We start from the raw sequence: 17,445 nt of genomic DNA, 5'->3' as shown, positions 1-17,445 counted from the left end.
GACAGAATTTATTTGAGTGAAATTACATTCAGGGTCAAATGCCATCCATATAAGATATGTGCCATGGGATGTCATACTCGCTTGTGATAATGTATTCAACATAACAAAGTTAGCAGGAATTAAATGCATATTTTTTATTTTACCCTGTGTTGAAAATGTTTACTTGAAAAGCCACTGCTTTGCAAGAGGATTGTACAATTAGTGTAAATCTTCGTCACCAAATTCGTGTGCGGCTGCGTGGCTGAAGAACACGTCGCATGAATGATGACGTTTTGTCCAAACAGGCATCGCTTTGCCACGTCGGTCTCTGTGTGCTACTGGTGACTGTAGCTAGCTACTGTTGCACTGCAAACAGACGCGTTTTTAACCGTATGTTTGTTGTTGGAGGTAAACCGATATAACGTTCTGTGTGTTTATAAGTAGCACACATCCCCCGTCCGCTAAAGCCTATGAATATATTCCCTTTTAAGACGAGAGAAATGTTCGCTCCTGTCTCGGCTTGTCAACCCACAATTGACTGATGCATCCGTGTCCACACCATCCGCTTTTTGTCAATGTTGTGTGAGTATTCTGTTTAATTCCTGCACGAGTAGCTAATTAGCTAGCTGTTTTTGTATACAGTGCATCAAATGAAACATAATGTAGCTATCTAGGCTAGCTAACTTCCCCATTTGAAATGATGAATCCTGGAAATTGTCTCGTTTCTCCTCTATAATAACACATAACAGTTCGATCATGTCCAATAACACAAAAAGCTAGCTAGCACCGTTCGTTAGGTAGCTTGACAATGTTACTGGAAATGACTAGCTAGTTACAAATTGCTTATACATATCTAGTTAAATGTGTAGTAAGTACAATGTGTGTTTAGCTAGCTAACGTTAGCTACGTGTCTTGAAAATACAACTTTTCAACTTCTATGAGAATGTTTCATCTTCTTGAATGTTCAGCTAGTTATAAAGTAGTTAGAAATTCGATGTTCAGCCATTGGGAATATTGCACTCTCAATACAAGTGTCAGACTTGTGTAACAGTTCCTATAATATTGTAACAGTTTCCATTCTATCAGCCAGTTGATCACGAACTGTCATAAAGCCGTTACTTTATTGCGCATGCCTTCTGATCTGGGCAGTTTCCGCATTTTGCTGTTGAAAAACTTCAGTTTCGATACAACACTACAGTCATGCTTAAGAAAGTGTTGCCTGAGAACAGTAGCTAGCTATGTTGGCAGATAGGCTACTCTGATCTGATGCGAGCATGGATAAGTTAATGTTTTTATAGCCATTATCACTCATCACCAGAAACATTAGTACATGGAAGGACAGCCTAGCTAGTCTAAGTTGACTGGCACCTTTGCATCCCTTCCCTGCTCCTCCAGTAGTCAAGGTTATAGTGTACTGAACTAGCCAGCTACCTTTGTGTTGTGGTTGTGGGCATTGTCTGTCTGTCTCTCCCTCCTTTCTGTTCAGTCTCCCTTAATGGAATGGCTGTGTGTGGATTGTTCCAGCAAACTATACATTAGCCTATGTACAGCCACTAGGAAGCTCCTCAATTATCTCACACACACACACACACACACACACACACACACACACACACACACACACACACACACACACAGAGACAAAGGTAATTGCGATAACCTGGTTTGCTTATCTCTTGTTCTATAACCGTGGCATCTACAGTAGCTACGGTTGTTGTCTCTCACCTGGCTGCCATTGTTAAGTGTGTTTGATGACTGTGTGCTTGTACATGCATTCGATGCCTGTCTGTCTGTGGGTGATGCCTGTCTGTCTGTGTGTGGGTGATGCCTGTCTGTCTGTGTGTGGGTGATGCCTGTCTGTCTCTCTGTCTCTCTGTGATGCCTGTCTGTGTCTGTCTGTGTGGGATGCCTTTCTGTCTGTGTGGGATGCCTTTCTGTCTGTGTGGGATGCCTTTCTGTCTGTGTGGGATGCCTGTCTGTCTGTGTGGGATGCCTGTCTGTCTGTGTGGGATGCCTGTCTGTCTGTGTGGGATGCCTGTCTGCCTGTGTGATGCCTGTCTGTTATCAGTCTGAGGATGTCGTCTTATGTAATGTTGCATGACCCTGGGTGCTTGACTATGGTGATGTTGTCCTACCAGTAACCTAGCCCAGGACCTATTCACCTACCTCTGTTCTATTGACTCTGTCCTAGTCCTGCCTTTTTTTTGGCACCATCTTCCCCAGGGCTGCGTTCAGTAGGACACCATGTTCTGGAAGGTTTAGACAGAAATACATTGTTTATCCTACGTCATATCATCCTACGTGCCACTAAGATGAGTAGAGTAGCGACTCATTCATGGCATGTTTTTTTCAGGAGACGTCTATCTGCAACTTGTGTGTACACATTCTGTCCTCTATTGGGACTGTTCTTCATTGCACCTGGGTTGTGTTCATTAGAGCACACACCATAACAAAATGGGTTGCAATGTGCACAAGTTCAGATAGTATTCTACCTCCCTGTTTGACTCTGTTTTCCAACGTGTTGTGCCTAATGAACATGACCCTGACGTTGTTTCCTCTCTCTGTCTCTCCAGTGGCCTGGCTGTGTTGGGCCGGGCTGTGAGGTGGTGCTGGTCTCTGGGTCTAGGTGGAGAGGCAGTAGCAGGGGGTGTTGAGGTGGTGCCTGGCCATGCCCGGGGGCCGCAGGGGGCCAAGTAGACAACAGCTGAGCCGCTCTGCTCTGCCCTCCCTACAGACTCTGGTGGGGGGCAGCCTCAGCAACAGCAACGGACTCAGAAACAGGTTAGGAAACGAACACAGATACTGTCAACACCCCTAACACACAGATGGGGTAAAGTAGTGTACTACAACAAGCAGACCTAACCCTCCTACCCCACCAAACACAAACAGGCCGACAGGATTTATTCAGCCAAGCCTTATGGGAAGTTAAATGTGTAGGCCTAGGCTATATGATCACACATTCTGTTTTTAAAATGTTACTGTCTGCATCTACCATGAGACGGTCATAGCTTCTTCCTTCCTGTCCTGACTGTGATTTAATATTCTAACATAATCAGTGTTAGTCAAATAGATGATTAGTCAGATTATTAATACCACCCCTCTGAGGAGGAAGAAGGTATGCCAGCTCAGATCAACACTGAGGAGGAGGAAGGTATGCCATCTCAGATCAACACTGAGGAGGAGGAAGGTATGCCAGCTCAGATCAACACTGAGGAGGAGGAAGGTATGCCAGCTCAGATCAATACTGAGGAGGAAGAAGGTATGCCAGCTCAGATCAACACTGAGGAGGAAGAAGGTATGCCAGCTCAGATCAACACTGAGGAGGAAGAAGGTATGCCAGCTCAGATCAACACTGAGGAGGAGGAAGGTATGCCAGCTCAGATCAACACTGAGGAGGAAGAAGGTATGCCAGCTCAGATCAATACTGAGGAGGAAGAAGGTATGCCAGCTCAGATCAACACTGAGGAGGAGGAAGGTATGCCAGCTCAGATCAACATCGATGAGGAAGAGGCATAGAGATCATTTCACTTCCATTGTTCTGTTCTTTTCTCGCCACAACATGTTCTCCTTTCCCTCGCTGTTAATCACATTCCTGCATTCTCCAGTAGTAGTCTGGCGGACTCATTCTCCAGTAGTAGTCTGGCGGACTCATTCTCCGGGGAGTAGTCTGGCGGACTCATTCTCCGGGGAGTCGTCTGGCGGACTCATTCTCCAGTAGTAGTCTGGCGGACTCATTCTCCGGGGAGTAGTCTGGCGGACTCATTCTCCAGTAGTAGTCTGGCGGACTCATTCTCCAGTAGTAGTCTGGCGGACTCATTCTCCAGTAGTAGTCTGGCGGACTCATTCTCCGGGGAGTAGTCTGGCGGACTCATTCTCCGGGGAGTAGTCTGGCGGACTCATTCTCCGGGGAGTAGTCTGGCGGACTCATTCTCCGGGGAGTCGTCTGGCGGACTCATTCTCCGGGGAGTCGTCTGGCGGACTCATTCTCCGGGGAGTCGTCTGGCGGACTCATTCTCCGGGGAGTCGTCTGGCGGACTCATTCTCCGGGGAGTCGTCTGGCGGACTCGGATGCTCAGCACGCTATAACACTCAAGCTCAAGGCTGCTCCAGAACCACAACACACCAGTAACCCCAGCTTCTCTCTATGCCCCCCTCCCTCCAGAACCACAACACACCAGTAACCCCAGCTTCTCTCTATGCCCCCCTCCCTCCAGAACCACAACACACCAGTAACCCCAGCTTCTCTCTATGCCCCCCTCCCTCCAGGAGCAGTAACTGTGTGGGTCTCTCTGCCCCGCCCCTCTCGGCCCTCATCACGCCGGAACCCGTCCGTCACTACCGGATCCCTGACCTCCCATTGGACAGCAGCCTGCTGTTTGAGTTCCTGCTCTTCCTCTACCTGCTGGTGGCGCTGTTTGTTCAGTATATTAATATCTACAGGACTGTGTGGTGGTACCCTTATAGTCACCCTGCTGCCTCCACCTCTCTGGTGAGTAGTAGTGAACACACACACACACACACAGAGAGAGATGCCTATAACTCTGGTGAGTTCACACCCCTTCAGTCCGTTTGTTGCCTCCTCTCTGCAGAACTTCCATCTGATGGACTACCACCTGGCTATCTTCATCACAGTGATGCTGGCCAGGAGACTGGTGTGGACTATAGTGTCAGAGGTATCTCTCATTCTATATCTCTCTCTACCTCTCTCTTTATCTCTACCTCTCATCTTCTCTCTTTCTACCTCTCTTTATCGCTCTACCCCTCATCTTCTCTCTTTCTACCTCTTTATCGCTGTACCTCTCATCTTCTCTCTTTCTACCTCTCTCTACCTCTCTCTTTATCTCTCTCTCTCTCTTTCTACCTCTATCTCTCTCTCTCTCTTTCTACCTCTATCTCTCCCGTCCTCAACTTTATCTGCAGAATAGGCAGATAAATAGTCTGTTTCTAAACTGGTTGCATCATGTTTAGTGGTGTAGTAGCAGAGATGGGAGTGAACATGTTTCCAGTATTTAGGCCTACGCTGATCCTCCTAGTTGCATCGTTAGTGTGTGACTGGCTTAGTATTGTTGTCTGGACTCTGGCCAGGGTTGTGTGTGTGTGTGACTGGCTTAGTATTGTTGTCTGGACTCTGGCCAGGGTTGTGTGTGTGTGTGACTGGCTTAGTATTGTTGTCTGGACTCTGGCCAGGGTTGTGTGTGTGTGTGACTGGCTTAGTATTGTTGTCTGGACTCTGGCCAGGGTTGTGTGTGTGTGTGACTGGCTTAGTATTGTTGTCTGGACTCTGGCCAGGGTTGTGTGTGTGTGACTGGCTTAGTATTGTTGTCTGGACTCTGGCCAGGGTTGTGTGTGTGTGACTGGCTTAGTATTGTTGTCTGGACTCTGGCCAGGGTTGTGTGTGTGTGTGACTGGCTTAGTATTGTTGTCTGGACTCTGGCCAGGGTTGTGTGTGTGTGTGACTGGCTTAGTATTGTTGTCTGGACTCTGGCCAGGGTTGTGTGTGTGTTTGACTGGCTTGTCGGCTTTACAGTGAGGATTGTAGTCTTGTTATGTCCGAGTTAAGAACATAGTGTGTAGCAATGCATTGTGGTTGATTGTGCTGTCTGTCGGTGGATTGTGTTTGTGTAACCTCTAACCTGTGTGTGTGTGTGTGTGTGTGTGTGTGTGTGTGTGTGTGTGTGTGTGTGTGTGTGTGTGTGTGTGTTGTTTTTTTGTTTTTTTTTTGTGTGTGTGTGTGTGTGTGTGTGTGTGTGTGTGTGTCCCAGGCGTCTCAGACCAGTCCATGTTCCTTGGTGCGGTACGTGGTTCTGATCGCAGCACGGCTCAGCCTCCTCACTCTGTGTGGCTGGGTTCTCTGTTGGACCCTGGTCAACCTGTTCAAGAACCACTCGGTGCTCAACCTGCTCTTCCTTGGATACCCGTGAGTGTCTGTGTTCAGAGAGAGGAGTTACCACAGGTTTCAGACTACTTACTGTATGACAGCAGCTCTACAGTTGATGTGTCAGTATAGCTCTGTAGATGCAACTGTAGTGGTTTGATTCAGAGATGGTGTGTGTACTGGGAAGTAGTGTGTGTTATTGTTATTCAGAGATGGTGTGTGTGTACTGGGAAGTAGTGTGTGTTATTGTTATTCAGAGATGGTGTGTGTGTACTGGGAAGTAGTGTGTGTGTGTTATTGTTATTCAGAGATGGTGTGTGTGTACTGGGAAGTAGTGTGTGTGTTATTGTTATTCAGAGATGGTGTGTGTGTACTGGGAAGTAGTGTAGGGTGTTTTATTGTTCACCATTATCTAGTTGATCACAGTGTCACGTTCTCCATTATCTAGTTGATCTAACACATGGTTCTTTATTTCCTGTTGTCCTTTCTCTTCCTCTTCCCCCTCTCTGTGTGTCAGGTTTGGGGTGTATGTTCCCCTGTGTTGCTTCCATCAGGAGAGTAGGGCTCAGCCAGTGCCTTCAGACTGTGGTTACTCAGACCAGGACCTGTCCCACGGGCCCTTCTTCAGGTAAACACTCTCATAAACACACACGCTCCCCATATTCAGGTAAACAAATAAACAACAGACTTCAATGTTCTCTCCCCCAGCCAAACACACCCTTCTGGTCAGAGTGGGGGACAGAACAAACACGCCCTTCTGGTCAGAGTGGGGGACAGAACAAACACGCCCTTCTGGTCAGAGTGGGGGACAGAACAAACACGCCCTTCTGGTCAGAGTGGGGGACAGAACAAACACGCCCTTCTGGTCAGAGTGGGGGACAGAACAAACACGCCCTTCTGGTCAGAGTGGGGGACAGAACAAACACGCCCTTCTGGTCAGAGTGGGGGACAGAACAAACACGCCCTTCTGGTCAGAGTGGGGGACAGAACAAACACCCCCTTCTGGTCAGAGTGGGGGACAGAACAAACACGCCCTTCTGGTCAGAGTGGGGGACAGAACAAACACGCCCTTCTGGTCAGAGTGGGGGACAGAACAAACACCCCCTTCTGGTCAGAGTGGGGGACAGAACAAACACGCCCTTCTGGTCAGAGTGGGGGACAGAACAAACACGCCCTTCTGGTCAGAGTGGGGGACAGAACAAACACCCCCTTCTGGTCAGAGTGGGGGACAGAACAAACACGCCCTTCTGGTCAGAGTGGGGGACAGAACAAACACCCCCTTCTGGTCAGAGTGGGGGACAGAACAAACACGCCCTTCTGGTCAGAGTGGGGGACAGAACAAACACGCCCTTCTGGTCAGAGTGGGGGACAGAACATTGACTTAAAAACTGGCAATAAAAGTTCCCTGTGAGGTGGTTGGAATCAGAGGCAGTCAGGAACTGTTCTTGATTTCCCCTCTCACAGCCTGGGACAGATTCCTCTGTTTGATTGTGAGTTTAGTTAATGGTCTTTTTAGCTGCCACCCCACCTAAATGGTGGGCATTTGAAGTACCATAGAGAGCACACTGCAAAGAGACAACAATGTGATATTCCTGTCATGTGACGTTTTGATCAATTCAATAATAGTGTCATTTAAAAAGAATGAAACGGAATAAGCCAGAAGAATACTTGGTTTTACCTGTTCTATTTCTGGGCCTGTATTAATAATGGCAGTAGGAGTGCTGGGCCCTCTGAGAGGCTCAGAGTAGAAAATTGGTAATTGGTTGAGAATACAAGCTATTCATGAAACCTCTAGTCATAAGAGTCCTACCTAGCTGACAGATCTTCAGGACACCAGCTGTCCTAATCAATGAACAGTTACCAGCAGGCTTCTTCTTTATTATTATAATCATTATTTTAAAGCAAACTTATTGATAATAGAGAAAGGCAGTGAGTCAGTGGTACCTGCACCATAGTCAGGCAATGGCTTTGGAGTTGTTGAAAGAATGTTGTAATATTTCTGTAAGATAAATCCATACATCTAGACTTAAATGCAACATTATTTTCATTTGTCATTTTTATTACAAAAATTACCCCCTTTTTCTCCCCAATTTCGTGGTATCCAATTGGTAGTTACAGTCTTGTCTCATCGCTGCAACTCCCGTACGGACTCAGGAGAGGTGAAGGTTGAGAGTCGTGCGTCCTCCGAAACACAACCCAACCAAGCCGCACTGCTTCTTGACACAATGCCCACTTAACCCGGAAGCCAGCCACACCAATGTGTTGGTGGAAACACCGTACACCTGGTCAGCGTGCACTGCGCCCGGCCCGCCACAGGAGTTGCTAGTACGCGATGGGACAAGGACATCCCTGCCGGCCAAACCCTCCCCTAACCCGGGCGACGCTGGGCCAATTGTGCGCCGCCCCATGGGTCTCCCGGTCGCGGCCGGTTGCGACAGAGCCTGGACTCGAACCAGGATCTCTAGTGGCACAGCTAGCACTGCCTTAGACCACTCCACTGAGGCGACGCAGCAGTATTTTTGACAGTGATTTCACATGAGGCTTATTTCACATAATATAATAAATAATCACATTTTTATTTGGATTATTTCATTAACCTACATCATGTTATTTCAAGTTATCCCTTTGGAGCACAATATCACATTGTTAAAAAAGGTGCCTAAATTGGACATGGCTATAAGTGGGGCAGTTGAAGGCATCTGAGCCTATGTTAACTTTTGATTGTGTTCAGGAAAAGAATTATAGACCTTTCAAACATCGTATGCAACATTATCATACATGATCAGAATTAGTTAACTGGTTATGCTTGCCAACATATTCATCCACAATTAAGAGAAGGAAGTGATCGTATCATGTGAAAATGAAATCAAACGTTTTATCATATCAATGTTTTAACGTCCAGTCACATTCACTGTGGTTGTCTGACACATGCTATTGGATTCACAGCGATTGATTATTCTCCATCATTGGATGTTGCCAATTATTTACATTTAAAAAACGAGTAATGAAAGAAAAGCATTGTACGTTAGAATTTTGTGAAGTTAGTGTGGGAGAGGGGGAATAATTATTGTTACCCATCAATAATGACAAACCTCCTGGCATTGACAACTTAGATGGAAAGCTTCATAGGAGTGGCTATAGAGTCAGCTACCATCCTATCTGTCATATCTTTAATCTGAGCCTAGAGAAAAGTCTTTGTCCTCAGGCCTGGAGGGAAGCCAAAGTCATTCCGCTGCCCAAGACTTGTAAAGCGGCTTTTACTGATTCTAACAGCAGACCTATCAGCTCGCTGCCAGCTCTTATCAAACTGTTGGGGAAATAGTTTTTGGAGCAAATACAATGCTGTTTCTCTGTAAACAAATGAACAACAGACTTTCAGCATGCTTATAGAGAAGGGCACTCAATATGTACTGCACTGACACAAATGACTGATTGGTTGAAAGAAATTGATAATAGTAAGATTGTTGGCCCTCTACTGTTAGATTTCAGTGCAGCCTTTGATATTATTGACCATAACCTGTTGTTGAGAACTTGTGTGTTGTGGCTTTTCAACTTCTGCCATATTGTGGATTCAGAGCTATCTATCTAATAGAACTCAGAGGGTTTTCTTTAATGGAAGCTTCTCTAATGTCAAACATTTAAATTGTCGTGTACCGCAGGGCAGCTCTCTAGGACTTCTACTCTTTTCTATTTTCACCAATGACCTGCCACTGGCATTAAACAAAGCATATGTGTCTATGTATGCTGATGATTCAACCATATCCGCATCAGAAACCACAGCTAATGAAGTCACTGAAACCCTTAAAGAGTTGCAGTCTGTTGTGGAATGGGTAGCCAGTAATAAACCGGTCCTGAACATCTCTAAAACTAAGAGCATTGTATTTGGTATAAATCATTCCCTAAGTTCTAGACCTCAGCTGAATCTGGTAATGAATGGTGTGGCTGTTGAACAAGTTGAGATTAAATTACTTGCTGTTACTTTAGATTGTAAACTGTCATGGTCAAAACATATAGATTTAATGGTTGTAAAGATGGGGAGAAGCTTAGCCGTAATAAAGAGATGCTCTGCTTTTTGACTCCACAAAGCAAGTCCTGCAGGCTCTAGTTTTATCTCATCTTGATTATTGTCCAGTCATGTGGTCAAGTGCTACAAAGAAAAACCTAGTTAAGCTGCAGCTGGCCCAGAACAGAGCAGAACGTCTTGCTCTTCATTGTAATCAGAGGGATAATGTAGAAACTATGCATGCCAGTCTGTCTTGGCTAAGAGCTGAGGAAAGACTGACTGCTAGGGCTGGGCAGTATACCGTATTTTACTATATACCGGTATTGATGCACGGACCGGTTTGGGTTTTTACTTTACCTTCTATAACAGTATTTGAATGTTTGGTTTGTTAAATGTGATACGCCGTGTGACACACACTCTTACCCCACCAGACATGCCACCAGGGGTCTTTTCACAGTTCCCAGGTCCAGAACATATTCAAGGAAACGTACAGTATTATACAGAGCCATGAGTTTATGGAACTCCCATCTAATTTTTTTACATTTGTATTTTTATTTCACCTTTATTTAACCAGGTAGGCCAGTTGAGAACAAGTTCTCATTTACAACTGCGACATGGCAGTTGTAAATGAGTGACACACACAACAACACAGAGTTACACATGGAATAAACAAACATGCAGTCAATAACACAATAGAAAAGTCTATATACAGTGTGTGCAAATGAGGTAAGATAAGGGAGGTAAGGCAATAAATAGGCCATAGTGGCGAAATAATTACAATTTAGCAATTAAACACTGGAGTGATAGATGTGCAGAAGATGAATGTGCAAGTAGGGATACTGAGGTGCAAAGGAGCAACAAAAAAAAATAACAGTATGGGGATGAGGTAGTTGGATGGGCTATTTACAGATGGGCTATTTACAGGTGCAGTGATCTGTGAGCTGCTCTGACAGCTGGTGCTTAAAGTTCGAGAGGGAAATATGAGTCTCCAGCTTCAGTGATTTTTGCAATTCGTTCCAGTCATTGGCAGCGGAGAACTGGAAGGATAGGCGGCCAAACGAGTAATTGGCTTTGGGGATGACCAGTGAAATATACCTTCTGGAGTGCGTGCTACGGGTGGGTGCTGCTATGGTGACCAGTGAGCTGAGATAAGGCGGGGCTTTACCTAGCAAAGACTTATAGATGACCTGGAGCCAGTGGGTTTGGCGACGAATATGACGCGAGGGCCAGCCAACGAGAGCATACAGGTCGCAGTGGTGGGTAGTATATGGGGCTTTGGTGACAAAACGGATGGCACTGTGATAGACTGCATCCAATTTGCTGAGTAGAGTGTTGGAGGCTATTTTGTAAATGACATCGCCGAAGTCAAGGATCAGTAGGATAGTCAGTTTTACGAGGGTATGTTTGGCAGCGTGAGTTTGGCAGCGTGAGTGAAGGATGCTTTGTTGCGAATGAAATTGGAGATGTTTAATGTGACTCTGGAAGGAGAGTTTACAGTCTAACCAGACACCTAGGTATTTGTAGTTGTCCACATATTCTAAGTCAGAACCGTCCAGAGTAGTGTTGCTGGATGGGCGGGCAGGTGTGGGCAGCGATCGGTTGAAACGCATGCATTTAGTTTTACTTGCATTTAAGAGCAGTTGGAGGCCACGGAAGGAGAGTTGTATGGTATTGAAGCTCATCTGGAGGTTAGTTAACACAGTGTCCAAAGAAGAGCCAGAGGTATACAGAATGGTGTCGTCTGCGTAGAGGTGGATCAGAGAATCAGCAGCAGCAGGAGCGACATCATTGATGTATACAGAGAAAAGAGTCGGCCCGAAAATTGAACCCTGTGGCACCCCCATAGAGACTGCATGAGGTCCGGACAACAGGCCCTCCGATTTGACACACTGAACTCTATCTGAGAAGTAGTTGGTGAACCAGGCGAGGCAGTCAATTGAGAAACCAAGGCTGTTGAGTCTGCCAATAAGAATGCGGGGATTGACAGAGTCGAAACCCTTGGCCAGGTCGATGAATTCAGCTTTACAGTATAGTCTCTTATCGATGGCGGTTGTGATATTGTTTAGGACCTTGAGCGTGGCTGAGGTGCACCCATGACCAGCTCAGAAACCAGATTGCATAGCGGCGACGGTACGGTGGGATTCGAAATAGTCGGTGATCTGTTTGTTAACTTGGCTTTCGAAGATTTGAGAAAGGCATGGCAGGATGGATATAGGTCTGTAACAGTTTTGATCTACAGTGTCTCCCTTTGAAGAGGGGGATGACCCCGGCAGCTTTCCAATCTTTGGGAATCTCAGACGATACGAAAGAGAGGTTGAACAGGCTAGTAATAGGGGTTGCAGAAATTGAAGGGGATCATTTTAGAAAAAGAGAGTCCAGATTGTCTAGCCCAGCTGATTTGTAGGCGTCCAGATTTTGCAGCTCTTTCAGAACATTGGCTATCTGTATTTGGGTGAAGGAGAAATAGGGGATGCTTGGGTGCTGTGGGGGGTGCAGGGCTGTTGGCCAGGGATAGGGGTAGCCAGGTGGAAAGCATGGCCAGCTGTAGAGAAATGCTTATTGAAATTCTCAATTATGGTGGATTTATCGGTGGTGACAGTGTTTCCTATTCTCAGTGCAGTGAGATGCACTCATATAGAGCAAATAAACAACAAACCTGGTTTCAAATAATGCAACACCTCACGGCCCAACGCCTCTCCCCCATGTGACCTACTGGTTGTGTGTCTGTACTGACGTGTATGTGGAACTGGTTGATGCAGACACTCTATATGTTCATGTTTTTAACTGTATCATTATTTGTTGGACCCCAGGAAGACTAGCTGTCACCATTGGCTAATAGGGGATCCTAATAAATCAAATCATTTGCAACTTGGTTAATGAGCGTCATCATTATCTTTCCTTTGTGGTACCTCAAACTGTCATGAGAACCATCTGAGAGAAACTTTCATGACTTGATTTTCCTCCTGGCTCAGAGTTTGGCTGGGCAGTATCTTAACATCATCCTAAAACCTACTCTCAGCTGGGAGTTTTGTCATAAAACAGGTTTTAACAGGATTCCTACGACCTTTTCTGAGATGCTTTGTGGACAGGGGCCTAGGGCGTGACTCTTATTAATAAAGAGGGTTCATGCATAGCTTTTTATTTTTACCCATAAGAGTAGGAGTAAAATTTATATTCTCAGCACTTCTCACCAATTGTCTACTCTGAGATCATTTGTGGATACGGGGCCCTGGTCTCCCCTGTCCATGTAGTCTTATTCCATTATGAAAAAACTGATCCTAGATCATTCTTACTTCTCTCTTCTCCCTCCAGGCCTAAGGACTTCCTAGCGTTACTAAGGGAGAACTTGAGAGAGCAGTTTACCACTCCAGGCCACATTCCCCAGCACACCTGTCCCCAGCCCCCGTCTCCAGAACTCATCCGCAGCGAGGTGGAGGAACTCCGGAGCGACTTCAACCGTCGCATCAAGGAAGTCCTCTTCAACTCCCTCTTCAGCGCTTACTACGTAGCCTTCCTCCCCCTCTGCTTCGTTAAGGTACTAACTCTTACTACGTAGCCTTCCTCCCCCTCTGCTTCGTTAAGGTACTAACTCTTACTACGTAGCCTTCCTCTGCTTCGTTAAGGTACTAACTCTTACTACGTAGCCTTCCTCCCCCTCTGCTTCGTTAAGGTACTAACTCTTACTACGTAGCCTTCCTCCCCCTCTGCTTCGTTAAGGTACTAACTCTTACTACGTAGCCTTCCTCCCCCTCTGCTTCGTTAAGGTACTAACTCTTACTACGTAGCCTTCCTCCCCCTCTGCTTCGTTAAGGTACTAACTCTTACTACGTAGCCTTCCTCCCCCCTCTGCTTCGTTAAGGTACTAACTCTTACTACGTAGCCTTCCTCCCCCCTCTGCTTCGTTAAGGTACTAACTCTTACTACGTAGCCTTCCTCCCCCTCTGCTTCGTTAAGGTACTAACTCTTACTACGTAGCCTTCCTCCCCCTCTGCTTCGTTAAGGTACTAACTCTTACTACGTAGCCTTCCTCCCCCTCTGCTTCGTCAAGGTACTAACTCTTACTACGTAGCCTTCCTCCCCCTCTGCTTCATCAAGGTACGTCTCTCTCTCTCTTTTTCTCTTTCTCTTTTTTTCTCCTCCTCTCTTTTCCTCCCTCTAGCAGGTTGCTGCTTTCCTCCCCTCCCTGTTATCCAAGGAACTGTCAACCCTCCTGGTACTCATCTCCCCTCCCTGTTATCCAAGGAACTGTCAACCCTCCTGGTGCTCCCCTCCCTGTTATCCAAGGAACTGTCAACCCTCCTGGTGCTCCCCTCCCTGTTATCCAAGGCACTGTCAACCCTCCTGGTGCTCCCCTCCCTGTTATCCAAGGGACTGTCAACCCTCCTGGTGCTCCCCTCCCTGTTATCCAAGGCACTGTCAACCCTCCTGGTATCTCCCCCTGTTTCCAAGAACTGTCAACCCTCCTGGTGCTCCCCTCCCTGTTATCCAAGGAACTGTCAACCCTCCTGGTGCTCCCCTCCCTGTTATCCAAGGAACTGTCAACCCTCCTGGTGCTCCCCTCCCTGTTATCCAAGGCACTGTCAACCCTCCTGGTACTCATCTCCCCTCCCCTGGGTCTTTGTGCGTTCACAGTTTCCTCCTTCAGTCTCCAGGTATCCTAGGTGCTGTCTCCTGCATTTGTGTTAAGCAAGGCCCTTGAAGCCTAAAACGTGGTTTTGTCTCCCCCTCCAGAGTACCCAGTACTATGACATGCGCTGGTCCTGTGAGCACCTGATCATGGTGTGGATCAATGCGTTTGTGATGCTGATGAGCCAGCTGTTACCTCCCAGCTACTGTGACCTGCTGCACCGCTCTGCAGCCCACCTGGGGCGCTGGCAGAAGCTGGAGCACGGATTCTTCAGCAACGCGCCACAGCACGTGTAGGTGGTCCACACACACACACATACTTCAACAGCAATGGCCCACAGCACGCTTAGGTGGTCCACACACACACACACACACACACACACACTATTACAACAACGCCCCGCAGCACTTGTGTATGTACGTAACCCAACCTTTTCTCCTGGAGAGCTAGACATGTGCAGGATTTGGTTCCAACACGTCTGACTCTAATCAACTGGTCTTCAGGACTCCACCAGGTGCGTTAGAGCAGGGATGGAGTAAAGCCATGCGTAAGGAGGCTGTCTCCAGGAAGAGGGTTAGCCACCCTGCTGTCCACCAGACTCTGCTGTCCACCAGACTCTGCTGTCCACCAGACTCTGCTGTCCACCAGACTCTGCTGTCTCTGCTGTCCACCAGACTCTGCTGTCCACCAGACTCTGCTGTCCACCAGACTCTGCTGTCCACCAGACTCTGCTGTCCACCAGACTCTGCTGTCCACCAGACTCTGCTGTCCACCAGACTCTGCTGTCCACCAGACTCTGCTGTCTGGTCTTCTAGGCAGGGTTCTATTTGATCTGTCGGCTGTAGGATCAATCTCCACCTTTTCATTGTGTGTTGCAGGTGGTCTGAGAGTACAGTCTGGCCCCAGGGGGTGTTAGTACGTCACAGTCGTAGCCTGTACAAGGCTGTAGGACCCTACAACGTGGCCCTGCCCTCGGACGTCTCCCACGCTCGGTTTTACGTGAGTCACTGCCTTTACTAGACCTCTTGTGTGTGTTTATATCCTGCCCATGTACTGCCTTGAGATTTCACTTTATTTCCAAGTCTAACTATAAATACATGTTTATAAATAAATACCAATTGTGATATTATTTATTGTGTTGTAGTTCCTTTTCCACAAGCCGTTGCGGATCCTGAACCTGTTAATCTGGATCGAGTCTAGTGTAGTCCTGTACCAGCTGTACTCCCTGCTCCGCTCTGAGAGCTGGAATCACACCCTGTCCCTGGGCCTCATCCTGTTCTGTAACTACTACGTCCTCTTCAAGCTGCTCCGGGACCGCATCGTGCTGGGCAAGGCCTACTCCTACCCTGTTACCTCCAGTACAGGGTCCAACAGTACCGCCACCAACGGCCTGGGGCTAAAGTCCCAGTGACACCCCAGGAGAGGGTTCTGGAGCTGGGGGACGTGGGTTCGGATACTCCCTAGCCTCCCTGCAACTATGGTTGTACAGCGGGATGGATGGAAGGGGTGGAGGTGAGAGAGGGGTTTGGGGGTGCAGCAGTGGGGTGGGATGGACTGACTGTGAACTCATATTGTTTTGATACGGTTCTATTTTTCATGCAATGTTTATACCTATTTAAATAATATTTTATTTTGTATACTGTTTCAAAAGTAACACAGGGCATTACGGTAGTATTGTCATGTGATGTTTGTTGTTGCCTCATTGTGCAAAGCGATTGAATGGGAGAGAGTGAGTTGTGTTCTTGATGCCATGAGGCCCCGCCCACGCGCTGTGCTAAGCTCCTCCTCCTATGCTCACCGCGTTCCGACTTCCACCAAAGATGCTTAAAGAAGGCTTCAGAGCCAATCAGAGGGATAGACTGCCGCCGGCGGCCAATCAAGGAAGAGACTTTGGCTCGGTTGGCCAATCAAGGAAGCGACTGAGGAGACCCCGCCTCTCCCTGCACACCTCTTTAGAGAACATATTCATCCCTTTACGGTGTTTTATTAGGATTCGTTTCGTAGCAAGACTGTCTGCAGTTTGGCCATGAGCGCTGACTCTGGTGCCTGTAGAACATATCCACGTCCCAAATGACCCCCTATTCCCTACATAGTGCACAGCTTTTGACCAGAGCCTTATTAGCCCAGGTTAAAAGTAGTGCACTATATAGGGTAAAATTTGGAACAGGCCCAATGTCTTCTTTGCAGTGTCATGTTACATTCAGGTCATTCATTTACCACAAATAGCCGCTCTTCATTTCACTGTGCCTGAGAAGCGGACAACATAGATATAGTCTGAATAGAATGAACACCACCACCGCAACAGATTGCATGGCCGTTTTTCTAGATGGGACACAAACCGCATTGAATGAGCAGACATATGTATGTGCTTTACTTTCCAGTGTGTGCTTGAAATTAAATTACAAATTACACTTGGTATCTTCAATGCTGCAAGTTGTGCTCAGCTGCTAGCAGTGTTATTTTAAACAGCTTGCCTTGTTGCGAGTCCCAGATGATGTTGTGGGATGGGTTCTGGTGCCATAATTGTCCGTTCATCCATTCTATTTTGTTCCTTTTCTATGAGCAGCTGATCTAGAATGATTCATGTTTTTATCAACGTGCCAAAATCCCAGGTTGCCTGTATGATGTTTGTTCATGGGTGCGTTCCACCTTGTCTTTTAATGCAGTCCTGTTGAAGGCACCTCTCAGCAGATTGCTATATCAAATGAATGTGGTACCTGAGATGTGACATCTGATATGTGCAGGATGACTGCAATAAAGATGACCTGGAACGTTAGCTGTGTTTATATTTTCAGTGGGTGAGGTGGAAGGAAGATGGAGGGGGGAGACATGCTGTCGTATGGCTCAGTGTTTGATTTTCGATGAGCATTTTTTTATGCCGTTGAAATAAAAAAATCAAATAAAAATGCTGTTAAACTGACGTGTGAAATGTGTTTGTTTGTCCATGAGATCGTGTAGATA

General features: G+C 46.9%; 1 protein-coding gene across 1 annotated transcript; it reads left to right on the top strand.

Moving 5' to 3' along the window:
• The first annotated feature begins 227 nt into the window (after window positions 1-227).
• LOC106595138 (transmembrane protein 39A) lies at window positions 228-17,404 on the top strand. Its single transcript, XM_045699489.1, has 10 exons — window positions 228-561; window positions 2,553-2,760; window positions 4,246-4,468; window positions 4,569-4,652; window positions 5,742-5,896; window positions 6,372-6,482; window positions 13,170-13,392; window positions 14,589-14,776; window positions 15,363-15,483; window positions 15,629-17,404. Exons 2-10 carry the CDS (start codon window positions 2,648-2,650, stop codon window positions 15,893-15,895), a joined length of 1,485 nt encoding a protein of 494 aa, XP_045555445.1. The 5' UTR covers window positions 228-561; window positions 2,553-2,647; the 3' UTR covers window positions 15,896-17,404.
• The last annotated feature ends 41 nt before the right edge of the window (window positions 17,405-17,445 follow it).

This window comes from Salmo salar, chromosome ssa17, assembly GCF_905237065.1.
Source record: "Salmo salar chromosome ssa17, Ssal_v3.1, whole genome shotgun sequence".
Taxonomy (NCBI): domain Eukaryota; kingdom Metazoa; phylum Chordata; class Actinopteri; order Salmoniformes; family Salmonidae; genus Salmo; species Salmo salar.
Note: the sequence above shows the minus strand (reverse complement) of the source record. Positions and strands in the feature narration are given on the sequence as shown.

Excerpts from the sequence above, each read along its gene's own strand:
- LOC106595138 (XM_045699489.1), top strand. The coding sequence starts at position 2,648 with ATGCCCGGGGGCCGCAGGGGGCCAAGTAGACAACAGCTGAGCCGCTCT. Across the intron at positions 5,897-6,371 it reads CTGCTCTTCCTTGGATACCC|GTTTGGGGTGTATGTTCCCC; the intron begins GTGAGTGTCTGT and ends TCTGTGTGTCAG. Across the intron at positions 13,393-14,588 it reads TCCCCCTCTGCTTCGTTAAG|AGTACCCAGTACTATGACAT; the intron begins GTACTAACTCTT and ends CTCCCCCTCCAG.